Source organism: Ornithorhynchus anatinus, chromosome 1 (assembly GCF_004115215.2).
Source record: "Ornithorhynchus anatinus isolate Pmale09 chromosome 1, mOrnAna1.pri.v4, whole genome shotgun sequence".
Lineage (NCBI taxonomy): Eukaryota > Metazoa > Chordata > Mammalia > Monotremata > Ornithorhynchidae > Ornithorhynchus > Ornithorhynchus anatinus.
In genome coordinates this window covers 112,556,865-112,584,824 of record NC_041728.1, presented here as the reverse complement: position 1 = coordinate 112,584,824, position 27,960 = coordinate 112,556,865, and the positions used below count along the sequence as shown (strand labels likewise).

The window sequence follows — 27,960 nt, the reverse complement described above, 5'->3', positions numbered from 1 at the left end:
GGGAGTGGAGGGTGGGGGTGGGAAGAAGGAGAGGGAGAAGGGGGTGGGAAGAGGGAGGGGGTAGGAGAGAGGGAGAGGGGAGTGGGGGGTAGGAAGAGGGAGAGGGAGAAGAGGGTAGGAGAGAGGACGAGGAGAGTGGGAGAGAGGGAGAGGGAGAAGGGGGTAGGAGAGAGGGAGAGGGAGAAGGGGGTAGGAGAGAGGAAGAGGGGAGTGGGAGAGAGGGAGAGGGGAGGCGGGTAGGAAGAGGGAGAAGGGGGTAGGAGAGAGGAAGAGGGGAGTGGGAGAGAGGGAGAGGGGAGGCGGGTAGGAAGAGGGAGAAGGGGGTAGGAGAGAGGAAAAGAGGAGTGGGGGTGGGAAGGGGGTAGGAGAAAGGCAAAGGGGAGTGGGGGTGGGGAGAAGGAGAGTGGGGTGGGGGACAAAGGGGGGAAGAGGAAGAGGGATAGGGAAGAGGGGGTGGGGAGAGGGGGCAGAGAGATACGGGCAAGTGGGGTGGGGAAAAGGGAGGGGGGGGCAGAGAGATAAGGGAAAGGGGGGTGGGGAAAAGGGAGAGGGGGAGGGGTCAGGAGAGAGGAAGAGGGGGTGGGGGAGAAAGCAAGGGGTGGGGGAGAGGGACTGGAGGGTGGGGGAGAGGGAAAGGGGGAGGGGGCAGGAGAGGGGAAGAGGGGTTAGGGAGGAAGAAAGGGGGTGAGGGAGAGGGACTGGAGGGTGAGGGAGAGGGAAAGGGGGAGGGGGCAGGAGAAGGGGTGGGGGAGAGGGAAAGGGGAGGAGGGAGAGAGGGAGGAGGGGTTGGAGAGAGGGAAAGGCGAGGTGGGAAAGAGGGAGAGGCGAGGTGGGAAAGAGGGAGAGGAGGAGGAGAGGACTCCTTCCGTCCCTCGCTCCCTCGCTCCCTCCCGGACTTTGGCACTGTGCGACAGCGAGCGGAGGGAGCGGTCTGCCCAAAGTGGTCGGGGCCCGCCCAAGCTAAGTCCTGTTTAGATGAGCGGTCGCCTGGCGGAGGAGGAGGAGGAGGAGGAGGAGGAGGAGGAGGAGGAGGAGGAGGAGGAGGAGGAGGAGAAAGAGGGCAGCCGGCCGGGTCCCGCGCGATGTGGGCGTCGGTGCCCAACGTGTCGCTGAACGGGACGGGCCCGGCCTCGGGCCGGGGGTCCGGCGCCTTCAACGTGGCCCTCTTCGCCTCGACGCTGGTCCTGAGCGCGGCGGCCCTGCTGGGCGGCCTCTGCCACCTGTCCGCCCTGCTGAGCCGGCCCCGCCGGACGGCCGTGGCCCTGCTGGTGGCCGCCTGGTCGGTGGACGACCTCATCGGGGCGGCGTCGGGGGTGGCCTTCCTCTCGGTGCAGTGGGCCCGGCCGGGCCCGGCCGCTCCCCCCTGCGCGGCCTGGGGTCTCCTCTACCTGGGCCAGGGGCTGGCCAGCAGCCTGAAGGCGCCGGTCCTGGCGGGCTACCACGTCTACACCACGATGGGCCCGGCCGGGGGAGCACCCCGGGCCTCGACGGTCCCGGCGCTGGCCTCGGTGCTGGCCGTCTGGGGGCTCAGCCTGGCCCTCTGCCTGCCGCCCCTGGCCGGCTGGGGGGCTTATCTGCCCACGCCCTGGGGCTGCCTGGTGGACCGGGCCAGCGGCCAGGCGCTGGTCCCCGTGTCCGTCTTCGCCCTGGCCTTCGGGCTGCTGGCGGCCCTGGCCGTCCCTCTGACCCCGAGGCTGCTCTGCTCCGAGGAGGACCGGCCCGGGAGACCCCCGCCGGAGACCCCGGCCGCCGCCGCCCGGAGGGTGGCCGGCCAGCTGGCCCACGGGACGGCCGCAGGGGCCCGGCCCGGCCGGAGGGAGCCCCCGGGACCCTTCGCCGACCGCAGCGCCGCCGTGGCCTTCGCCCAGAAGCGATTCTCTTTGATTCTGGCCTTGACCAAAGTCGTCCTCTGGCTCCCCATGATGGTAAAGAAACCCGCTCCCCACCCCAGACCACCGCGGTGGGCCGGGACTGCCTCCCTTTACTGCCGCCTCGCCCCTAGATACTAAATAAATGACTCGGGATGATAATGTTGGTATTTGTTAAGCGCTTACTACGGGCAGGGCACTGTTCTAAGCGCTGGGGTGCATTCAGGGGAACGAGGTTGTCCCACGTGAGGCTCACAGTCTTCACCCCCGTTTTACAGATGAGGGAACTGAGGCGCGGAGAAGTGAAGTGACTCGCCCGCAGTCACGCAGCTGACAAGGGGCAGAGTCGGGATTCGAACCCGTGACCTCGGACTCCCGAGCCCGGGCTCTTTCCACTGAGCCACGCTGCTAGGTGCAAAGTTACTGTTCCAAGCAAGGGCCCGGTGCGGCCCTCTGCGCACAGTTAAGCGCTCGACGATCGAAGCACTAAGCGAGCTGCTTCTGGCTGGCAGAGGGGAGGAGAGGAAGGACTGGGGAGGAGAGGGAGAAGGCCTGTCGACCCCGAGAGCCCGAGGGGGGCCAGGAAAGTACCGACCCCCGGCAGGATCCCATCTTTCGGCCCTAGAGCCTACCCTTAGCCCCGAGAGGGGTTGCTGAGCCCCGGGCGGTCACAGAGGAGGAGAAAATCTGGAGTTTATGGGGGCGGGGAGGATGCCTGGGGAGCCCAAAGGAGAATGGAGGGTCTGGAGGAAGGGAGATGCTCAAGCAGCCTGGCTTAGTGGAAAGAGCCCGGGCTTGGGAGTCAGAGGACGTGAGGGTTCGGAGGGAGGGTCTAATCCCAGCTCCGCCACCTTTCATTCAGTAGTATTTACATTCAATAGTATTTTCATTCGATAGTATTTATTGAGCGCTTACTATGTGCAGAGCACTGTACTAAGCTCTTGGAATGTCTGTGAGACTCTGGGCAAGCCACCTCACTTCTCTGGGCCTCGGTTACCTCATCTGTAAAATGGGGATTGAGACTGTGAGTCCCTCGTGGAACCACCCGGTTACCTCGTTTCAACCCCAGGATTTAGGGCCGTGCTTGGTACATAGTAAGCCCTTAACAAATACCATCATCATTACTGTTATTATGATGATTTTTGTCCTTGGGGGAGCAAAGATGAGGATCACTTGTTGAAGCAGGTTGATGTGGGGCATTTAGAGAGCTGAAGGACCGACGGCCCTGTGGGATGGGGGTGGAGGAGGGGGCATTGGAGAGGGTTGAGAAGAGAGGGAAAGACTAACCGTGGATTCGTGTTTAAAATCAATCCGGTTTTTCCTAAACCCGTCCACTCAGGTCGCCGCAGAGCGGCCAGGCTTTTGCGAATCCACCCCAGAGAAAGGGTTTTTTGCTGCGTGGACTGGATTTATTTTGTTTCTCCCGCTTTCTCTCCCGTTACTCTCGTCTCCCTTTGGACTCTAGCAGACTCCATGCGGGGAGGGAGACAGTAGCAGAGAAAAGTCCCCCCATGTTTCGTGAGCTGTTTCCCTCCCCTCTGCAGGGGTTGGTCAGAGCAGTGGCGGTGCCTGTAGCAGGCGGCGGAGGGGTCAGTTGGTGTTGGCCTGGTCTGTCTCCAGGGTCCCGGGCTAAAGCCGAGGGTGTGCAGAGGAAAGAGGGTGGAAAGATTTTCTATACTTCTGTACTGTACTTTCCCAAGAGCTCGGTACTGTGCTCTGCGCACAGTTAGCACTCCATACGTGCCGTTGTTCGATCGACTGAAAGTTGCATCTCCAAACCCACTTCCCTCCCTTCCTCCATCCCCACCCCTTACAGATCCAGATATTGGTCCAGCACGTGGGGGGCTATCAGAGCTCCCCCTTCGAGAATCTCAGCTTTCTGCTGACTCTGCTGGCGGCCACCGTCACACCCGTGTTTGTGCTGTCCGAACACTGGATCCACTTTCCGTGTGGGTGCATCATTAACTGCAGGAGGAACGCCTATGCCGTGGCCTCGGAGGAAAGCAAAAGTGAGTCCTGTGGGAGCCAGGTGGTGGGGACGAGTGGTCTGGCCTGAGGAAAGAGTCGAAAAAAGTCCCGTTCCACAAGGCAGAGGTTGGGCAACTAGCAGGGGAAGAGGACAAAGAGGGATGTAGATCCCAAGAGAAATAAAAGGACTAGATATTTTCTGGAAGAATGGCGGAGTGGGGGTTTTTTTCCCCCACATCAGAAGACTGGGAGACAAGGACTGGGTGACTATTTCTAATAAGAAGCTAAGTCGAAGAGACTCAATCACATGCAACGCTCTGGATCGTCAAAGAGCGCTGAAGATCGGTCTTCCATTCCCTTGCTCGAACACTAGGACACCTTCATCCCAGACCCTCGCTCTGAAATCCTACTTTTAAAATCCTGAGGGTCAGACTAGTTAAGTGACCGACCCTAGCGACCTGCTTCACACGGCAGATGGGAGGCAGAGCCCAAACTAAAACGTGTCTGTTGACTTCCAATCCCGGACTTTTCCACCAGATCAGGTGGAAATACCCATGATTCAAACAGTAACCTCACCTGTAGGATGGAATCGATTCCAAGCGCTCAGTATAGTGCTCTGCACATAGTAAGCGCTCAATAAATACTATCGAATGAATGAATGAACTTTTTTAAACTGCCAGATGATCCCTACGGATATAGGCAGGCACCATCCTTGACTTATCTGGGCCCGCATCAGTGATGAATCAATTGATGGCACTTACTGAGCGCTTACTATGTGCAGACCACTGTACTAAGCGCTTGGGAGAGGACAATACAACAGAATTAGCAGACACGTTCCCTGCCATCATGAGAGCACGGTCTGATGAACGACGAGGGTTCGGCCACAGAAAGGATTGTGTTCCTCTGGCTTGGTCCATCCATCCAAATAAGGGAAAGATGTAGCTCGGCTTGGAATCGATCTGCCAGTGAGAGTGAGAATCAGATGGGCTTAGAGTCTAAGGTTTCTTCCGTGACCCTAAGCAATACTTGAAACGGTGCTTCAGATCCAGCCCCAAGAGGCCCATGTTTGCCTTGGCTGTAGTTACTGAGGTAACACAAAATCAGTATTTTGAAACCCGGCTTCTACTAGATCCGGCCTGTTAGAGCATGTGGCTCAAATGGACAAGAGAGCAGATCAGACTCTCTCTTTCCTTGGAAGAACTGATTCACAATTGTGTGTGTCATCCCAGAGAGAATTTTCCTTAACATTCCCCCATCTCCAGAGCAGTCCCATTGCTCTTGAATCTCTGGGGAATGGAGGATATCTGTGGGGCTGGATGAACTCATCTCACAGGTTCATTTCATAAATGAGGGTAGCTTAGTGGAAAGAGCACGGGCTTGGGAGTCAGAGGTCATGGGTTCTAATCCTGCTGCTGTGGCTCATTAGCTGTGTGAGTTTGGGCAAGTCACTTGACTTCTCTGGGCCTCTGTTACCTCATCTGTAAAATGGGGATGAAGACTGTGAGCCCCACGTGGGACAACCTGATTATCTTGTATCTACCCCAGCGCTTAGAACAGTGTTTGGCACACAGTAAGCGCTTAACAAATGCCATCATCATCATTGTCAATGCAAATATAGGATTTTGCATCTCACTATTCTTGAAATTGGCTTGCTGTGTGCCTTTGGGTAACTCACTTACTTACCTGTGCCTCAGTTTTCTCATCTGAAAAATGGGGATGCAATACTTGTTCTCTCTATTGTATTGAGTGTGAGCCCCATGTGGGGCAGAGTCTGTGTCTGACATGATCATCTTGCATCTAGCCCAACGTTTAGTACGGTTCCTGGTAAATAGTAAACATATAACAAAATCCACAACTAATATTCTCCCTAGAGACCAACAAATAGGAAATTAACTCTCCATCAACAGAGGTCACCATTCTACTGCTTTTTTGATGACTACCCGTTGAACACTACTTGGAAATGGAAATTCCAGTTTTTTTTTTAAAAAAAATGAAAGCTTATATTTCCTTTAAAAATGCTTCCTTTAAAAAGATATAGAGGGATGGCAATAACGACAGATGCAGTTTGTTTTAACTCTTATGGTAGATTTAAACAGAGCCTGGTGGCATTACGAAGAACTTTGGATATTGCAAAGCCAATAAGAACCACCTCAGCTGTAAACTATTGTTCAACTTTTCAGCAAGAAGCACATGCTTTTTCCTCATCCAGTTCGTTTTCGGACCGATAGTTGTAATGACTCTAAAGAATAAATAACTTCCCATAGTGAATGCATTACTTCTCTCTAGTGTGTGGCAATATTAGCTTTAAAAAGAGGAAGGATTGCTATTTTTAAATGTAGCCTGAGTTGTTGGCAGTTTTCATCCATTTTTTTTCCTTCTCTATTGTCAAAATTGAGTAAACTCAGTGTTGTCATAAGTCTTTCACCAAATGATCGATTGGTTTCCCCGTTTTGTTCATTAGTCTTCCCATGGCCTGGGCTGGCATCAGATAAATCTTTAGAAAGCTTCCCTTTGGGCTCATGGTTTCAGCCTGAACTCAAATGAGATTCTCCCTCCCAGTCGCAGTGGCTTTTGGAGATGTTTTCATGAGTTCTATGACCTTCTAACCTTCCCTCATCCCCCACCCTTTTTTTAAGGAGATTGCCTACAGTGTGCCAAGGAAACAATTCATTTCTGTTTACTGCCGTGCATATGTGTTTGACAATAGAGAGGCTGACATGAGACATAAGACCAAAACTCTAGCCTAACCTAAAATGAATTATTTTTCTGCTGGGCACACTAAGGCTAATCTGGGATTCCCTAGATTTATGCCTGAATTCCATGTCCCCTTTTTGATGTTTAGCCAAGTGGCACTCCAAATGCTATGCAAATATTCACAGCAAAACCATTCAGCTCGTTTGAAGAATAACCCGAATTTGGATCGACCAGCCAATATTTTATGTGAGGATGGAGAATGTTATTTAATCAGAAGAGTGAATTTAAAAACCAATTTTAATACCCAATTAGTCAATAGGTAATAATCAGTAGAGGAATTACTGTGCCACTGAAGCATCATTCTTATGTAGCTTATTTTTTTACTCCAGGTCCAATGATAAAAATCTTTTTTTTTTTCCTTATTTGCATCCTGGCACCAAACAACAACAAATGATTCTCATCAATTCCATTTTTTTCAGATGGTGGGTCTAGTTTATAAATCTTGACTTCTGGGAACATTTCTGTAATAGAGTCTAGTATATGGGAAGCACAAGGGTATATTATAGCATGAATCATATTTTGGGCATTTCATTCCTGTATAAACTTTATAAGTTTCAAAGGTTCTTTCCTTCCTCCAAGGATTTTTTTTTTTTTGGTTCATAATGTTAAAAAAGACTTCCTTCACTGTGGAATCTTTCACTATATTTCTAAAACAAGGGAGTAGAAAACAGTAATATTCAACAATGCTGTACCCTACCTTGACACTGTAAATTTATATTTGTGAACTAAGAAATGTTAGGTTTTTAATTCTTAAAAAGTAAAGGCTTTTCTTTCTTCCCATTCTCCCCCATTCCTTTCTCCCCATACCAGCTCAGAGCACATTTTCGCAGCTATTTTTCCACAGAGCCACTAAAGAGAACAACTAGATCTCAGCACTTAGTAGAAGAATTCAACAAATATCACTGAGCTTGATCACCATAAACAACATTTATTGAGGGCATAGTGTGTGCAGAGCACTCTATTAGGTTTAAGAGAACATAGAAAAGTGTACAAGGCACAGTCCCTGCCCTCAAGGAGCTAACACTTTTATGACTGAGATAGATGAAGATTGAAGATGTCGCTTGCTTTTAGTCTAGTCCGGGAAAATGTGGATGTTTGTAATATACACAAAGGATGGCATTTAATGTCTTGAAAATATGTTCAATAAAATCTTCAGGCCACAGAAAATGTGACTGGGCCTAAGATTTTTACCAACAACTTAAACATCCGCCAATGTCTTAGAAACAAGGGGCCTCTTAAAAGTGAATACCAGTAACTTATTGGCTCTGAGTTTTGTTTTCAATTTATATGAAAATTCTTACCTGTTCATAGCTTGGTTTCTTTATCCTGAGGATCAATCAGTCGGTTGTATTTATTAAGCAGTGCCTTTCTGCGTGCAAGGCACTGTACTAAGAGCTCGGGAGAGTACGATCTAACGGTTGGTAGACACGCTCCCCTATCCCTGTTCAATTGCACATCTCATTTCAAAATAAGGTGCATAGTATATTTTTTGTTTTTAGTTTGTAGTGGTCAAACTAAGAGTGAAAGTGCTTCACCACTTACATCCGGCTCTTAGCTGTCGACTGTATCAAATGTGGAAAACGTTTCTTTTTTTCTTTCTTTCTGCTTAGCCAAAAGAAGAGGTTTTGAATTCAGTTTGTCATTTCAACAAGGTTATGGGATTTACAAGATAGCTCACGACAATCTCCGTGATGAGGATGAAAACTCTATTTCATATCACAACTTGATCAGCTGTGAGAGCGAAACCCCCAGAGAGACTCCGAAAGATAGCAGCAACCCCTTCCACGCTCAGCCCGAGGAGTTCAGTACCATACTGGTCCAGGACAGCTCCATCCTAACGGACACGGATAGAGAACCCAAACCTAGCAGTTCCGACGCTAAGCAAGACACGGACGAAGACAAAGCCACCGAACGGGTGTCGACAGACAAGACCAGAACATTTACAAGGGAAGATTCCAGAAATTTGGAAAAGACGACCAATTTGGAAGGGCCGGAGAGAAGGCTTTCTCACGAAGAGAGTCGCAAGCCTGAACTTTCGGACTGGGAATGGTGCAGGAGCAAATCTGAGAGGACACCCCGTCAGGTACAGTAGAAGTTGCTCTTCCAGGGAAATCAAGGGTGAGGATTTAACCCCGGGTGTATAGAAGTGATGTTAATTGCTTAACGCTGACCCCATAAGCAGTCACTTGGGTCTTTCCCCAGTCCTCCCCAACCCCACCTTTCTCCCTATCTTTTCCATGTATTTTTGCTTATCTTTAATACATTTTTTCCATTGCCTCATCAACTCATGAAAATACATCCCCAAGCCTGATAAACCCAAGCATGTGTGTGGTTCTTCCCCTCCCTTCCCCCCCTCCCCAACCTTAGAAGGTATTGGGAAGGCCAGAAGTAAAATTATTCAGCAAAAAGTAAATTGTTGTGAGATGTTTTCCTTTTTCTCCTCAGAACAATCAGCTAATAGTAACCTAAATTGGTCTTTTTCCTTTTCTGAATTGCTACTTGCTCAATTAGAACCATTTTTTTTCCCCACCGTGTGATTTTAGAACAGTCATGTAAGTCAGATTTTAAAAACACAGATTCTACTTAGACGGTCTTTAGCTTTTGTAATATTACTCCCTAGAGTTATTCTACTGGGAAGAATACATTTTCTGCCCATAAAAAATTTACATAGGGCAAGAACCCAAATTTGACTCTAAGCATCCACAATTACGCAGGTTCAGATGATCTGTTGTTGATTCTTGTTTCTCTTACACTGAAATTGATTCCTGACTCTAACCGAATACTTAAATGAAATAATTTCCATTACAGAAGATTATTTAATCCTGTCAGCTTCCCACTAACACTGTCTTCTGAAAAACAAATTGAATTATAAATATGAGCATTCAAGTTATACTGTAAAAGACAAGTACGCTTCCTGGGTAAAATCATTGAGATACTCAGACAAAAAGTAACTGAGAATCTATTATGATCATCCAGTGTTTGACCAAGAGCACATAATTTAAAAAAAAAAAAAGGTAAAATGCTTGTGCTCTCTTCATCCAAGGAAACCAAAGAGCCTACTGCAAGTTTATTACAGAAATATTTGCCTTTCTCTATGGATATGAAGAGCTTCCCGGATCTTGTAAGTATTTCTGCCTCCTAAAAACTATTGAGAATGCCGAGGATTGGAGAAAGAGGAATACTGATTCAATCCCTTTAATCAGGGTAGGATAGGACTCTCTCTCCAATACTGAATTTTTAGGTTATCTAGTTTGATCCTCTAGACTCTAAGCTCGTTGTGGGCAAGGAATGTGACTGTTATATTGTATTCTCCCGAGAGCTTTGGTCAACGATCTGTACAAAGGATGTGCTCAATAAATATGATTGTTCGATGGATCTTTGACAGGGGTAGGGGTTTAGCACATCAACTCTGACCTCTCTGATGTATGCACATGCAGCACCCTGTCCACCTGGGCCAGCGGTCACTTGCCTTTACCTGAAGAATTGGGATTGGGACCTCTTCTGAGTCCTCTTCCAGCCCTGTCTGTGGAAGTTACTCCCTGAGGCCCGGTTTACATGCGAGGTTAAGAGAGGGCTGAACACGCAGTCCTGGACATATGCAAAAATTTGTCCCAAAAGTAATTAAATCTGTGGAAGTTGAAGCTCAGGGGATTTCACTGTAAACTAATTAGGAACGTTTCATGTTGTAGATGGGTGGTCTTTGTAGTTTCCTACACTTACTGTAATGAAGCAAAGTCCAATTATCTAAACCCTCACTTTTAGTTAACTCTGGGGAATCACCATGATTTGACGTTTATGTGAAAGATCCAAACTCACCTTATTAACTGAATGAGAAGAGAGCAAATTTTATGCTTTTTACCATTGACATTATAAAATTATGATTGGGTTTACGTGTCTAAATTCAGTTTGAAATTTCGGTGAGAGTTTGTCAGACACCTCCCCAACCTACAGGCAGCAGCTTCATTAAACCCATTGTATATTAGAATGCTATATTTTGTAGCTATTCAGCTACCATTGGCTGTGATGCATTTAATTGGGGCCTTGTATATTTAAATAAGCTAATTCTAATTTTAGTGTGTGTTGAAGCAATCACATTAGTGGCATCAAATTCCTAGGGTTATTCTGAGGTTTTAAGAAATAAAATCATAGGGAGAATATCTCTGAAATGCCTCATGAGAATGGGGTGATAATTGTTCAATAAATATCATCATGCTGGATAAACAATAAGCCTGCTAATGTTCAATTCCCACCACAATGGAAGGGCTTCCAGGAAATCTTTGTTGCGTGGATTCTTTCTGATAAAACATCAGTTTACAATTTGACTCTTCCACCTCCTTCTGTCACTGGCTCCCCTCCAAGCAAGATCTGATAGGTGCAAAATCTGTCTGTTGAGTTCCCTGCCCCGATGATGTGGGAGGCAGGAAAGGGTGGGAGGGTGAAGCAGTTTGGAAGTACCCAGGAAGGTGTCTGAGCCAAGCCAAATTTGCAGCTGCTTGTGCCAAATAACACAGTTGGGGGGTAGCCTAGGAGCACTTTCCAAAAGAAAGCCGACCAATCGAACAATTGTAGTTATTGGGCACTTGATATTTGCAGAGCACTGTACTAAGTGCTTGGGAGAGTACAATATAACAGAGCTGGTAAAGATGTTCCTTGCCTACAAGGAGCTTACAATCCAGAGGGGAATTTACATGAAGAAACTCTGGGAAAAGTGCTATTTCTTAAATGAAATGTGTAAAGTGCTTACTATGTGCCAAGCATTGTACTAAGCACTGGAGTAGAAAGAAGTTAATCAGGTTGGACACAGTTCATGTTCCACATCGGACTCACAGTTTTCATCCCCAGTAAACTGAGGCCCAGAGAAGTGGAGTGACGTCCTCAGAGTCACTCAGCAAACAAGTGGCAGATTCAGATTAGAATCCAGCTCCTTCTGATTTCCAGGCCCGTGATTTATCCACAAGGCCTGCTTTATCCACAAGGCTGTGCTGCTGTCAGACTCTCTGCTTCTAAAGTGTCCTGACTGCCAGTCCTGGTCCCTTTCCATAGCTAAAGTAGAAACTGTGGCCAGTGGGAGGGAAGCAAGATGGTGGGATTTTTTTGGGGTGGGGGGGAGCGGGCAGAGGGTGGAGAGAGAGAGCAGTTGGGATGGTCCTGAGCCAAATCACACTCATTATCACTTGTTCTGGACCAGATGTGGAGAAGGAGAGATGAGCAGATCTGGAACTCGGGGATTAGGGGGCCCTGTGGAGGCTCCTCTAGAGAGGAGAAATAAATTCCCTGGGAAATGAAAGGTGCACTTCTCTAAACAACTGGCCAGGATTGTATTTATTTATCATTCACTTCATGCAGAGCACTATACAAAGTGTTTAGGCGAGAACAACACAATAGGGATGTGGAGGATGATTCCTTGATTCCTTGATTCCTCCCCCTTATCCCACTTCCTCTTCACTAACCGTGTCAAAACTGGGTCTTAGGACAATTAAGAAAGGGAACGGGGAACTTAGCATCCCCTCTAGACTGTAAACTCATTTCATGTGTACCAACTCGGTTATACTGTACTCTCCTAAGGACTTACTATGGGGCTCTGCCCACAGTAAGCACTCAATAAGTACAATTGATTGATTGACTGCTTTGATAAGCCACCCTGTAAATGGTCAATCTCCATAGAACTCACCAAGGAAGAGGAGCTCTGTCCATAAAGCCATATTTGTTTCATGGTATCGTAAGCCTTTGGTGTGGTGGACAAACTATATGATATAGTAGCTGCTGCTTTCGAGAGCAAGAAAAAAGAACACTGTGCTATCATTCGCCTAGTGCGTGCCCTGAAATTGAATCTGTAGGCTGTCAGTCCAGTGCCGAAAAAAACTCAAAATCTTCAACTCTGCAACTCGGTTTCCAGGTCTTTTAAGTCATCACCCATGTTAGCTTTGAGCTTTGACGAGAAGGGAAATACGACGTGAGAAATAAAATACTTAGTTTCCTCAAAGTGTCACATGCCTGTGAGAGAGTGGGTGACTTTTACTAAACACATCTCAATCCCATATGAGCAGGGGATGTTGAACTGGATAGACTCTTCTTCCTCAGCATCTCCTCACCCAACTAGAACCCAGGGAGAGTTGCCAAGAGTCACGTGAGACGAGTTTGAAAGGCATTGTTCCTGTCTTCTTCTCCTGCTGGCACATACAACACTAAAAGGGTCCATAGTGGCTCTGTCCTAACCCAACCACACCCCTCTTCTAGAGACTTGCAGCTACTCCCCCCACAACCCGTGACAGGGGAGCGTGTAAAAGGATCTGTGAAGAACTCTTGGGAATCTTCCTTATCTCTCCTGCAAGAGGAGAGAATAGAGCTGAATCAAACACGGGCTCAGTTTACTGGCTTTGGGGTCCATTTAAATGGAATTTTGACAAGATCTTCCCTCTCAGACCCTAGCCCTACCTCGGATATTGTGGTTCTTCTAATCAATACCTCTCCCTGTTTTTCCTTTTATCCAGCTTGCCTGTGTTAACTGCTTTACACAAGTCCAGGATAATTATAATAATTGAGGTGTTTTTTAAGCACTCATAATATGCCAAACATGATGCTAAGTACTGGGGTAGAAAGCATACAATCAGGTGGGCACAGGCCCTGTCCCACATGGGGCTCCGATTTTATCATTACTTTGGATCTGACACCGACTATCATTTTTCATTGCATTGGGTCTGACACTGACTAGCTGGGGAGCGCGCCAGGGTTTGGTTGATTTGTTCACTTTTTTATGTAAAGTCTAAAGCATTAGTTCCATTTCCAGAGAAGGAACATTTTGATGATTGATGGATCGTCTCTTCCCCACATGTTCCAAAAGCCCATTAGAGAATACAAAAATTTTACCATTGATTCCAGGATATTTTTTGGCATTCATGACACTTAGTATATTCACGTTGCTTACTGTTGTAATAATAATAATAATAATAATGTTGGTATTTGTTAAGCGCTTACTATGTGCAGAGCACTGTTCTAAGCGCTGGGGGAGATACAGGGTAATCAGGTTGTCCCACGTGAGGCTCACAGTCTTCAATCCCATTTTACAGATGAGGTAACTGAGGCACAGAGAAGTTAAGTGACTTGCCCACAGTCTCACAGCTGACAAGTGGCAGAGCCAGGATTCGAACACATGACCTCTGACTCTCAAGCCCGGGCTCTTTCCACTGAGCCACGCTGCTTCTCTGAATATCAATATCAAATGAATATCAAATGAATATCAATCAGTCATATTTGAGTGCTTACTGCGTGCATGGTTCTTCATGCTTGACAGAGTGCAATGTAACAAAGTTAGTAGACAATATCCCTGCCCACAAGGAACTTACAATCTACAGGGGGGCTAGATTCAAAATTTTGTGCAGTTGCCCAGTCTGCCCTGATTGTTCACCAGACTCTCCAAGCCCATAGTGCCAGCCAAACACCTACGCAATTATCTCACAGTGCCTACTGCTAGTCACGGGAGGGATGGGTGTGAGATGTGGATTGCTCTGCATAATCCATCCCCACTACTGGGAAAACAACTCAAGGTCATTCCTGACTGACAGCAGTGGGATATCCCCTTCCCTTGGTCTTGTCTTATGCAGTCGAGTTGTCTCTGACCCATTGGGCACATCTCTTCCAGAATGCCCCACCTCCATCTGCAATCATTCTGGTAGTGTAGCCGTAGAGTTTTCTTGGTAAAAATATGGAAGTGGTTTACCACTGCCTTCTTCTGCACAGTAAACTTGAGTCTCCACACTTGACTCTCTCCCATGTCGCTGCTGCCCAGCACAGGTGAGTCTTGACTTGTAGCAGATTGCCTTCCACTGGCTAACCACCGACCAAGCTAGGAATGGAATGAGTAGGCCTCTGCTTGACTCTCCCTCCCATAGCCAAGACTGTTAGAGGACTGAAAACTCTCCAGATGTAATTCTGAGAGGGACCTCGTCCTTTACCCCAAATAAAAGTCCTGTGCAAGTAGATCGTTCAAGAGATCCATCATCCAATTTCTAATGGACAATCTCTAGACTGTAAGCTCCTTGTGGGTAGGAAATAAGTCTAACAACACTCTTCTATTATACTCTCCCAAGTGCTTACACTTGCACACAGTAAGTGCTCAATAAATACCATTTATTTACTGATTGATTGATTGAGGTAGTCCATAATGTTCAAAATGGTACACATTTACTTCATGATCCATGTCAAAAGGTGTAGTTCAGTGATCTTCAAAACATAATTGGATTTGGGGTTAGGGCAAAGAATAGGGTTAGAGTTAGAGGGAGACCTAGAGATAGGGAAGGAGCCAAGCCCAACTGAGATTAGAGTCAGTGTTTGGATTGTGGATTGATTTTTAACGTGTCATATTATTGATTTGGTATTTCCAATCCATTAATGATAACCTTTGACAGTGATTTGATTTTGGATGATTTGTTACAGCATTTCTCATGCAACAAAACCCCATGACAAATGGATCTGTAGTGGACAGATCTAAGGAAAGGTTGAAAACCGTTTTTTAGAATCCACAACCTTTTCATTAACCTTCCCAATAATTCTCTCATTAGCTATATAGAATCTGGGGAGTGGAGGCATGAACTTGGCTCCAGTTGGTCAGTGTAGAATGCAAAGGAGCTAACTTGAGCTGATTCAGACGAGGTTATGTGAAATTAGCATCTTCACCCATTCTTCCTTGTTGGCCTGGGATCGGCAGGCCTGATAATCAATCAATCCATCAAACATATTTAATGAGCACTTACTGTGTGTAGAGCACTGTACTAAGTGCTTCGGAGAGTACAGAACAACAGAGTTGTAGACATGTTCCCCATCCAGGTATGAAAGGAGTTCTGTTCTGTCCTCATCCCAGTGCCAGCCCATCTAGGTGTTAGGAATGGTCCTCAGACTCTGTGGGGCAGCAGTGTACTTGAAGGGACAGGATTAGGGGGTGGATAACCTCACAGTGCTCTTGTTCAATCAGGAAGAGATGTTGACATCAGAGCTCATGGGTGGGACTATGGAAATATTGCTCTAATAAATCTTTCTCTGTTCCATGACACAGTCTAGATTAACACTAGTGAGATTTGCTCTGAGGTGATTTGGACCAAAAAAAAAAGGTCATTTCCTCCAAAATGTACAAAAGTCTTCCAGATAAGAGCACTGGGACATTTTGAAATTGTTTCCGAATCAGTGCAGCCTGGAAATCCTGAAGTACCTTGTGGACTATTTTGTTTTCCAAAGTCTCATAAGAGCTGTCATAAGAGGGCTTTACAGCACATCCACTGATATAATGTTCTTCTTTTTGGCGACAAGACTATTTCATCTTAGTCCTGGAATACTTACAGCACTCTCTTACTTCCCGATAGTTACTGCAAAATTTACTTTGCTCAAGTGCTTCCCTTTCTTCCCTTTCTTCCTCTTTTCTTCCTCTGCAGTGTGGCCTAGGGGAAAAAGCATGGGCCTGGGAGTCAGAAGGACCTGAGTTCTAATCTCGGGTCTGCTGCATGTTTACTGAGTGACCTTGGGGAAGTCACTTAACTTCTCTGTGCCTCAGTTACCCCACCTATAAAATAAGGATTAAATCTTCCTCCCACTTAGACTGTGAGCTCCATTTGAGACAGGGACTGTGGCCAACCTGATTAACTTATATCTACCCCAGTGCTTACAACAATGCTTTTCACAGAGTAAGCGCTTGACAAATACCATAATTAACATTATTATTATTATTATTTCAATTTAGCTTAGCTATGGAAGATCTGCTTCCACAAGGTGGCTAGTAATGTATCTAATAATAATAATGATGGCATTTGTTAAGTGCTTACTATGTGCGGAGCACTGTTTTAAGTGCTGGGAAGGATACAAGGTGATCAGGTTGTCCCACGTGGGGCTCACAGTCTTAATCCCCATTTTACAGATGAGGTAACTGAGGCACAGAGAAGTCAAGTGACTTGCCCAAAGTCACATAGCTGACAAGCGGCGGAACAGGGATTAGAACCCATGACATCTGACTCCCAAGCCCATGCTCTTTCCACCGAGCCACACGGCTTCTCTGAGCCATGTTTATATCTGTATATCCACAAAACCTTTAATTCAAAATCTTTCATTTGGGGTATAGATTTACAATGTTATTTGAATATAGTTATTTAATATATTTTATTGCTTTGGTCAGTTTTTTGGATCTTGGAAATGCATGAATGTTTTTACATTATTTTCTATGGGAAACAAGAATTCATTTAGTTTATGGAACATATTCAAGTTGCTAGAACTACATGTCTCTAGACCTCTGCTAAGTGAAGTATAGCAGTACATGGTTGAGGCCCATTCTGGAAATCAGCCAGTTTATTATGTTATAAAGGATGCTGGGAAAATAAACATGCAGGCAGTAAATATTGTTCCAGTAGGATGTTTGCTCCTCTTCAGCACTGACTCCTACAGTTAGGATTTCATTAACAAGAAAAAATTCACAAGGCCCCCTTCCACCTTCTGACAATGAACAGCAGATTTTCACGTCTTTTTCATGTCACGTCTTTCATTTCCCTTCTCGTCCCCGCCTGAGTTACCCATGGCTCACAGTGTGATCCCATCCTGTATTGGATGGAGCTCAGGATGCAGTAGGCATTGGCAGTGGTTTTTGTGTGGTTGAGCCCATCAAAGCAACCAATCAATCAATCAGTGGCATCAATTGAGCCATTAGCATGGGCAAACCTCTGTATTTAAGCCCTTGAGAGAGTCCACTACAAAGAGTTGGTAGACACATTCCCTGCTCACAAGGAGCTGACAGCCTGAAGGTGGGTGGGCCATGAGTGAGGCTCCCAAAGGGAGTTGTAATCGTTACATGGTTTCCGCTTCTTCTGGATCCCTGCCGTTATGGGTTCTTCCTCTGGAGTCCTGTGTGCCCTCCCCCTGTGCTCCGGGCACACAGGCAAAGACAAAGAACCACAAGAGGAGGGAGACAAGGAGGAAGGAGAGCTTGAGCTGGCAAGGGAGAACTCAAAAGCTCAGGAGAGGAAATAATCAATGGAAATTTATTGTGTGCAGAGTGCTGTACTGAATGCTTGAGAGCAGCGTCGCTCAGTGGAAAGAGCCTGGGCTTGGGAATCAGAGGTCATGGGTTCGAATCCCAGATCTGCCACTTGTCAGCTGTGTGACTGTGGGCAAGTCACTTAACTTCTCGATGCCTCAGTTACCTCATCTGTAAAGTGGGGATTAACTGTGAGCCTCACTTGGGACAACCTGATTACCCTGTATCTACCCCAGCGCTTAGAACAGTGCTCTGCACATAGTAAGCGCTTAACAAATACTAACATTACAATAAAACAGAGTTGGTAGACATACCTCCTGCCCACAGAGATGTGGTGTGGTGGAGACCCCAAGTCCTGAAAATAATTGTGGCATTTCTGAAGTACTTTGTGCCAATCACTGTACTAACTGTTGGGTTGGATACATGATAATTGGACCATACCCAATCTCTGTCCAAATAAGTGGCAGATGACAATCCTCTGTATTCAAAGCACTTCTGAAAGCCCATCTCCTCCAACATGTCTTCTCTGGTTTAATTTCCAACACCACAAGTCATGTAAACCCACTAGCCAGCTGCAGCCACTTATTCCCATCTTCAGCACTCAGCGATCGACACATTCAATTGTCCATTCAATCATTTGTATTACACTGTAAAATACTTTCATATCTGTCTCTCGCATTAGAGTGTATCTCGTGGGACGGAAATGTGTCATTTGCTTATTTTATACTTCCTAGGTGCTTAGTACAGTGCATTGCATTACTGGTCATTCAATAAATACTGCTCCTTCTCCTCCTTCTCCTCTTCCTCCTGTTCCTCCTAGTACTACTACTACTAATAATAGTATTTGTTACATATTTACTATGTGTCAAGTACAGTGACTGCCTCAAAATAAGCACTTAACAAATACCACAATTACTAATACTATTATTATTATTATTACTATCATTATCATTATTATTCCTACTACTTTTATTAAGCCCTGGGATAAATACAATACAGTCAAAACAGACATGTTATTATTATCATTATCATTATGATTCCTACTACTTTGATTAAGCCCTGGGATAAATACAATACAGTCAAAGCAGTCACACTCCCTGCCTGATTTGGGCTCACGGTCTAAGGGGAAAGGAGAACAGATAATTTTGGGGGATGAGGAAATGGAGGTATAGGTAAGTTAACTGACTTGTCCAAGATCCAAAAATAGGCAATTTATGGGTCCGGGAAAAGAACCCAGGTCTTCTGGTTCTCAGTCCTTGGCTCTTTCCACTAATCCACATTGTTTCCCACTATTACTATTACTGTGCTTCACAGGTACCAGATTTAGAATATTGTGCATCCTTTTGTACCTACTTGGGATTTGCTTCTCTGGGATTTACCAGCATATGCTTGCATATTTTTTCCATGCTCTTTGGATTGGATGATGTCTGAAACATCCTCAATTATCATGGAAGCCTAACTGGATTTTCAGTAAAGCAGTGACTTTACCTCCAGAGGAAAAACCCAAAAGCAGATTAACTCTTTTTTTGCCAACTTTAAGAGGATTTGCTTCTAGTACTTTCTCCCGCTCTGAACTGTAAGCTCGTTGTGGGCAGGGAATGCATCTGTTTATGGTTATATCGTATTCTCTCAAGCACTTAGTAGAGTGCTCTGCACACATTAAGCACTCAGTAAATACCACTGACTGACTTTCTGACACAAATGAACATGGAAAGATTTGATTGGTTGATTGATTATTAATTTACCAAGAGTACTTATTGAGAGCCTATAGAGCAGAGACTTCTGAGCTAAGCACATGGGAGAGTACACTAGATGAAAATGAGACAATCCCTGCCCTTGAGCAGCTTTCAATCTAATGTAGGACAGCAGCGTATAAAGATTTACAGTTAGGAGGAAAAAGTATGGATAAATGAAAAAAATAAGTGCTTTAAGTAGTATAAAATGATATGTACAGAAAGGGCTACAGGTGGCAGTGAGGATCATAAATGCTGAGAAGGAAGAAATGGGTAACCAGTGAAAGGCACTGAGGAGTGGAGATATGGGTAGCGTGATCTCTGGGAAAGATGATCCAAGCAGCACAGGGAAGTCTACGCTGGAGAGGGGAGAGGCTGGAGGCAGAGACACCAAAGAGGAGGCTTAATATAATAGTGTGGCTGCATTATGGATATGACCAACCCCTGGACCTGAATTGAGAGGAAGGGATGGATCCAGCAAATGTTTGTGTGCACAAAACATTGACCAGACTTAGTGACATTCTGAATTGTGAGAACTGAAAGTGAAAGAATGAAAATGGTCCTTAGGAAAGAAGAGCGGAAGCAAAGCAGCACCATGGACTAAGTGAAAAGAGCCTGGGCCTGGGGGTCAAAGGACCTGGGTTCTAATCCTGTCTCTGTCAATTGCTTGCTGTGTGACCTTGGGCAAGTCACTTCACTTCTCCCTGCCTAAGTTTCCAAATCTGTAAAGTGGTGATTCAATACCTGTTCAATACCTGTTTTCACTCCTACTTAAACTGTGATTAACCTGATTAATTTGCCTCTACACCAGTGCTTAGAACAGAACATATAGCACATGCTTAACAAATACCATAATAATAAGGAAGGAAGCAAATGCTTTTAGAAGATGAGAGGGGGTGAGGTCAAAGGCACCAATCGATAGGGTATACTTTGAAAGAAGGAGATCTCTTTGGAGACCGTTGTAAAAGATAAGGAAGTAGACCTAGAGGTAGGAAGGTTTGGAGATGTGAGGGAGGGAATTTGGGGAGCTTTTGCCTGATGGTTTAAATTTTGTTAATAAGGTTGTTGGAGAGGTCATTAAGGGCAAGGGTTGAGTGGACACTTGGAGCTTCAAGGAATTCAATGATTGTTGATGATGACTGTGGCATTTGTTAAGCACTTACTCTGTGCCTAGCACTTACTAAGTGCTGGGTAGGACACAAGATAACCACACCCCACATGGGGCTCACAGTCTAAGAAGGAGAGGGCATAGATATTGAATCTCTATTTTGCTAATGAAGAAACTGATGCACAGATAAGTTGTGACTTGTCTCAGGTTGCACAGCAGGTAAGTGGTGGAACATTAATTAGAACCCAGGTCCTATAACTGCCAGGCCTGTGCTCTTTCCGCTAGGCCCTGCTGCTTCTGCTTGGAAAAAAAATCCAGAATTGGTGGTGTGATTGACAACCCCTGCAAAAAATGTTTTCCTCTTTGTAGGGGGTCCCAGTGAGTGAGTTATTTCTCTGTTCTAGAAATTTCTGGGCCTTTCCCCCTTATCTGTATGTGGGCACAAGCTGCTGGACCATCACAAAGACTCTAAACAAAACGGTAATTTTTGTGGGAAAATTATCTTTTTAAAACTACAATTGGTCCATTTATTAAAATCAAGTCCCTTCACTCTCATATTTTAGGACTTGTGCAGTCTAATGTACTCATTTGTGCTTTGGACTGAATGGACAGCAAAAGTTAGGCAGATTTGGGCTAGCAGGTATTGGCCTGGAGCTCCTCAAACAGTGACAGTGGTACAAGTAATTTAGTCCATGACATCTTTTCCACTGAGCCAGTTTTGCTAATGATGAGTCAGAGACACTTGTGATTATTAAGGCCCCTTAGCGCATTTGGTAAGAATTGGGTGGTTGAACTTGGGGTCCCAGCTGAACTCTAACTCAAACAATTACATTCTGTTTCCTTAATTTCCACATAGAGTTTCCATTGAAAAAAAGTTTCTCTGCTTTCTGTCCTTCTTTGCTAGACCTGACCTGTGTGGACTGCTATTATTGGATTCTGGCCTCGTTCCCCTGTTCCAATAGAGGAGGAAGAGGGGAAGAATGATTGAGGAAAGGGAGGGAGGATTATCCATCTCCATTGTTTGAGGAGAAAGACACATTTAGAATGAAATCCTCTTGATCGTCAGTGCCAGTGTGGGATAAAGAGTGACTAGATAAATAAAATCCATTTTGACAGGATCATAGAAGCCTGATTTTCCACCCTGTATTTTTGGCCACTCTAAGTTGCCCAGTAACCCAGTTAAAGGTCCAGAGAATTATGAATAGAGGGACCAAGAACAGATAAGTTCTTCCAGACTTACCTTGTTCTATCTGTATTCCGTGAGTGGGAAAACTTAACAGGAGAAGCCCCATTTGGAAGAGGGACTATGTTCAGCTTAATTATCTTGTATCTAAACCAGTGTTTGGCACACAGTGTTTAGCAAATACCAGTATTATTATTATTATTATTATTATTGGATTTATGTTGTCGTTCCAACCTTGTCTAACCCAAATCCTTATTCTAAAGCTAGACTAGATGCTATATTGGAGTGTGACTTCTTTCTTCGGTCCCTGATCGGCCTACTTCAGAGAGTCCAGCAAAGCCTAAGGGAGAAAGACCCAGGTGTATATTCAAGACTGATGGTAACTGTCTGCAAATAATCAACTGATTACTTCTTCCCCCTAACATTTGTTTTGCTTTGTTGATTATGTGCTTCATTTGCCATTTTGTTTCTTGTTGTATCGTGTTAAACGTTAATTTTGTTTACCATCCTGATTCAAAATTCTATTGAGAATGTTCTGTGGGGTGAGAAAATCTACTGTCAGAAAGTCAGTCAGCTATATTATTTCAAACATATCGCTGTGTACAGAGAACTGTACTAAGTACTTAACACCTTGGCAAGTTCCCAAGAGAGAATATCCTTTTTAGGTCCAATCCCTGCATCACTTAGCATGAGAAGCAGCATGGCCTAGTGGAAAAAGCATGGACTTGGGAATCAAAGGACCTGGATTCTAATCCTGGGTCTGCCAATTGTTTGCTTCACTTCTCTGTGCCTCATTTTCCTCAACTGTATAATGGGGATTAAATACTTGGTCTCACTCCTGTTTAAACTGTGAGCCCCATGTGGAATGGGGACTGTATTCAACCTGATTAACTTGTATCTAAGCCAGCATTTAAAACAGTGCTTGGCACATAGTAAGTGCTAAACAAGTATTATTATTATTAGACTGTGACCTCCTTGCAGGACAGAAACTCTGTCTGACCTAATTAACTTGTACCTATCCTAGTGCTTAGAACAGTGTTTGACATATAACAAGTTCTTAACAGATATCATAAAAAATAGCATCGAATGGAGGATGCAATCTCACTATTGCATTTTTGTTGATAGGTTATCTAGTAAACCCATGAAATGCTAGGTACCTGGGAAATCTGTGGTTAAAAGAAATATAAAAATCAATCTTGTTAATGCATCCCCTGCTAGCCCTTTGAAAGTTGTCAAATAGAGGAAAATACCATTTGAGCTGAGGTTCCCATACTTCAGTGGAAGTGATAGAGGATTTCGGAGGGCAGGCAGGGCCTGGTGGTAGGAACATTCAATCCCTTCATGGAAGGAGCATCAGGTAAAAGAGACTGAAGGAGAAGTGGAAAAATTTCCATCCTCTGTTGCCTAGAAACTGTATCTCCAGAGGCCAGAGGCCTATAGGTTAGGATGTCTCTGGGATCCCTTTGGAAATTTCTGGGAATGAGACCCACTCAATAAGTAGCAAAGCATATGTATCTATCAATCAGTCAGTCAGCCCCTTAGTACAGTGTTCTGCACATAGTAAGAGCTCAATAAATACCAATGGTAGTAAAATCTACCTGTTTAGTCCCCTCAACAGCAAAATGGGAGACAGGGAGGGGTGGGAGGTGGGAGCAGTTTGGAGGTGATTGGAAGGGAGACTGAGTCAAACAACACTTGTTGCTGTTTGATGGTGGCAGAGTTTGGGGGAAGCCTAGAAGCTCTTTTCACAGGATAATCAATGGTAATTAATGAGCACTTTCTGTGTGCAGAACATTGAACTAGGGCACAGAAGAATACAATACAACATATTTGGTAGATGCATTCCTTGCCCACAAGGAGCTTGAAGTCTAGAGGGGGATCTTACAATCTATCCAAGAGACGGCTGTGGTTAAGGGCTTCCCTTCAGCCTGCGGGCTGAGTCAGTCACTCATTCATTTTCTCTGTAGATGTTTACCCGGCATATGCAGTATAGCTGTCCTCTGTTTTAGAAGTTGACGTTACAGCCGCTAAGATCCTGTCCGTGCTGGAAAATGAAGCTGAAAAGATCGATGCGAGACCAACACACCCTACCACATTAATCACCTCAAGGAAAGATCCAGGGTGGGCAAGTGGTCTTTTGGCCCCTAATCTTTTTTATTTACCTTTTTTTATGGTATTTGTTGAGTGTTTACTATGTGCCAGGCACCATTGTAACCAGCGGGGTAGATACAAGATAGGTTGGACGCAGTCCATGTTCCACATTGGGCTCACGGTCTTAATCCCCATTTTACAGATGAGGTAGCTGAAACCCAGAAAAATGACTTATTCAAGGTCACAGAGCAGACAGTGTCGAAGCCGGGATTAGATCCAAGGTCCTTCTGATTCCCAGATCCATGCTCTATCCACTAGGCAATGCTGTTTCTCCCGATCAATCTTTCTAATCAATCTGTGGTACTTACTGAGCACCTACTCTGCGCAGAGCAGTGTAATAAGTTAGCTCTCTCATTCACTCCACACATCCAATCCATCACCAACACCTGCCAGTCTCACTTTTACAATAACGCCAAGATCCGCCCTTTTCTCTCCATCCAAACGGCTATCGTGGTGGTACAAGCTCTCATAATATCCCGGCTGGATTATTGTGTCAGCCTCCTCTCTGATCTCCCTTCCTCCTGTCTCTCCCCGCTCCAGTCTATTCTTCATTCTGCTGCCTGAATCATCTTCCTACAGAAACGCTCAGGGCATGTCACTCCCCTCCTTAAAAACCTCCAGTGGTTACCCATCAACCTCCTCACGAAACAAAAACTTCTCACTCTGGGCTTCAAGGCTCTCCATCACCTTGCCTCCTCCTACCTCTCCTCCCTTCTCTCTTTCTACTGCCCACCCCGCACGCTCCGCTCATCTGCCGCTCACCTTCTCACCATCCCCCGTTCACTCCTATCCCGTCAACCTCTGGCCCACGTCCTAGCGCTGTCATGGAATGCCCTCCCTCTTCACCTCCGCCAAACTAACTCTCTTCCCCTCTTCAAAGCCCTACTGAGAGCTCACCTCCTCCAAGAGGCCTTCCCAGACAGAGCTATCCCCTGTTCCCTCTGCTCCCTCTGCTCCCCCTCCACCCTCAGCTCCTCTGCCTTCCGCCCCTTCACCTCAGCTAAGCCCCCTTTCCCTCTGCTCCTGCCCCTTCCCCCCCAGCACTGTGCTCATTTGTATATATTTTTATTACTCTATTTATTTTGTCAATGAGGTGCACACCCCCTTGATTCTATTTATCATGATAATTTGTAGTGTTTTTGTTTCATTCTGTTTTGCTCTGCCGTCTGTCTCCCCCGATTAGACTGTGAGCCCATCATTGGGCAGGGATTGTCTCTATCTGTTGCCGAATTGTACATTCCAAGCGCTTAGTGCAGTGCTCTGCACATAGCAAGCGCTCAATAAATACTATTGAATGAATGAATGAATGAATGAATGAATAAGTGTTTGGGAAAGTATAAAACCCTCCTCCAGACATCTTGATCTTGCCTTGCCTTTCTGCTGCAGTTCCTCTCTCACAGCTCCCTGCTATCCAGCTCAATTGAGACTGAGTTCTCTATGCTTCTATAGAGAAGCAGCATGGCTCAGTGGAAAGAGCACAGGCTTAGAAATCAGAGGCCATGGGTTCTAATCCTGGCTCCACCACGTGTTAGCTGTGTGACTTTGGGCAAGTCACTTCGCTCCTCAGTGCCTCAGTTACCTCATCTGTAAAATGGGGATTGAGACTGTGAGCCTCACGTGGGGCAACCTGATTACCTTATATCCCCCCCCCAGCGTTTAGAACAGTGCTCTGCCTATAGTAAGTGCTAAACAAATACCAACATTATTATTATTATTGTGCACTTCATCCTGTAAACATTTAGTGCAGTGCTCTGCACCCAGAGGGCAATCAAGAAATAACGCACTACTCAATAAATACTATCACTGCTAAAAGTGGTGTGGAAAGCATCTGGTTTGGGTTCTACTTTTTCCCTCTTTCTTCCCTGGTGAATGAAGTAAACTTTTGTTTGGATTCAAATGTCTGGAGTGGCTATTAACTTTTCTCAGTTTTCTGCCCCATTAACTCAGTCATTCAGTGGTATTTATTGAATGCTTCCTGTGTGCAGAACACTGTACTAAGCGCTTGGTCTTGTCTTGTCTTATGCCATCAAGTTGTTTGCGACACCACGGACACATCACTCCCAAAACGCCCCGCTTTCCATCTGCAATCGTTCTGGTAATGGATCCATAGAGCTTTCTTGGTAAAAATATAGAAGTGGCTAACTATTGCCGCCTTCTGCAGAATAAACTTGAGTCTACCCCCTTGACTCTCTCTCTTGCCGCTGCTGCCCAGCACATGTGAGTTTTGACTTGCAGCAGATTACCTTCCACTCACTACAACTGGCCAAGCTAGGAATAGAATGGTCAGGCCTCTGCTTGACTCTCCCTCCCACAGCTAAGACTGGTAGAGTACTGGAAACTCTCCAGGTGCAACTCTGATGGGGGGAAGCGCTTGGTAGACTATAATAAAACAGAGTTGGTAGGCACGTTCCCTGTCCACAAGGAGCGTAAAGGGATTAAAATTCAGTACCACAGCAATAGGAGGGGTGTAAATTCCAGGGCTAGTTGACTGGCTCTGGGTGACAAAGGGAAAGTCACGTTATTCAACTTTGCCTCAGTTTTCCCTTCTGTATAAAGGAGATTGTTAGATCTGCCCCAGACATCCCAGGTGTCATAAGAAACTGGGTCAGTTCATGGGCAAATTTTAATCTCTCATCAAGAATGATAGCAATTTTAATTAATCAACTGAGCAATGATTTTCACTGAGCACTTACTGTGTGCAAAGCACTGTACTAAACGCTTGGGAGAACACAATACAACGGAGCTGGTAGATACACTCCCTGCCAACAGGATCTTAATGGGCTAGAGGGGAAATGTTAAATATGAGCAACTAAATGAAGCATTTCTAGACAGTGTGCTAGCATAGCTGGGTGATTTGTGTTTTATGTTTCAAAGCGATGACTGGAGTGAGCTGAGAATACACCTCAGTAGTTATCAAATTTATGTGCAAGACTGGGCAGAGATATACATTTATAATTCTTGCTGGTGTGCCTTGGAAATCTAGGGAGACATTAAGTATTAGAATAAATGTGTCTCTTTCAAGGGTACAGTGCTTGTTCTTCAAGCTTTCGGCAATATCCTGCCACCTAATACTCTCATTGCCATTTTTTGTCCATTTCTATCTTGCCTATATATTAAGAATTTTGTGCAGAGGAAATATTTGACAGCTGTTTTAGGGTTTTTTCTAAGAATTTTAGGATTTTTTTTAAGAACAAGAATTGCCCTTTTATCCCTTCTTCTATTTATATTTCTTCTAGTTTGTTTTGAAAATCACATTATGACTGACAACAATGCAGTACCCATCACAAGGATGTTAGTTATCAGAGTTTTATTTCTTTATTTTTGTTATCTCAGTCCTTAGTGGGTTCAATTGCTCACTCTTTAAGCTTTCATTCATAGTCATCATCAGCATCATGAAAATTATTGATAGAAACTGCATCATGCAGTGCTTTTCTATATGCCCTAGGAAGTACACAGAGAAAATTAGACCCAGCTGTGTGCTGTGAATTCTAAGGTAAGCCATACAAGAAGAACAGCATGGCATTATATTTCGTATTTCCCCAAATAAAGCTTGCGTTAGGAATTCTCCTGAATTCCCTGTAACGTTTGGTGGAGGATTTCCTCAGTATCCTTAATTCAGCTCTAAATCGATTGGATTTGGTTTGCGGCTGGTCCCCCTTGGATTGATTCAAGCCCCTGGAGGGTTCGGTTCCAATACTTGCTATCAGTGGTCTAACTCCCCATCTGAATTCTTATCTACTTCAGTTCCTGCTACCTGTCAGTGCCCCCGTCTCCTCCATTTCAACACTGTGTAAATAACCATAAAAGAAGTGGATAATCTCCTTCAATCCTAATCCAGAATCCACTTTTGTGAGCGAGTATCAAAAATCTAGGACCTCTCAGCAGAGCCTAGAAACTAATATTGTTGGCTGGCTACAATTGAAAGTGAGGAAATGAGGAAAATTGAGTCACAGAATTGGAAAGAGATCATACCAAAATTATACAATAGCTAATCTGAAGTCTTTTCAGTTCACTGGTTTAAGCTATTTCCACAGAAATAATGTAAAAATGCAAAGATATACAAGCAAAAAACCAAGGAGAGCTGCACTTTCAAATAAAATACTGCAGAAAATCATAAACATCTTTCAGGAGATGATTAGAATTAAGTCAGTTAACTCTAAAGGCATTAGCAACTTAAACACACTCTT

At 45.2% G+C, this 27,960-nt stretch overlaps 1 protein-coding gene and 1 non-coding gene across 2 annotated transcripts; one reads left to right on the top strand and one right to left on the bottom strand.

Annotated features, from left to right (window-relative positions):
• The first annotated feature begins 842 nt into the window (after positions 1 to 842).
• GPR149 (G protein-coupled receptor 149) lies at positions 843 to 8,921 on the top strand. The gene is made up of 3 exons (XM_029080743.2): positions 843 to 1,925; positions 3,685 to 3,877; positions 8,201 to 8,921. The coding sequence occupies exons 1-3, from the start codon at positions 1,083 to 1,085 to the stop codon at positions 8,680 to 8,682; spliced, it is 1,518 nt and encodes a 505-aa protein (XP_028936576.2). The 5' UTR covers positions 843 to 1,082; the 3' UTR covers positions 8,683 to 8,921.
• Positions 8,922 to 14,391: 5,470 nt separating this feature from the next.
• LOC114815617 lies at positions 14,392 to 14,529 on the bottom strand. The gene has a single exon (XR_003763414.1). It is a non-coding gene; the product is annotated as a small nucleolar RNA SNORA7 (small nucleolar RNA).
• Between the last annotated feature and the right edge of the window lie 13,431 nt (positions 14,530 to 27,960).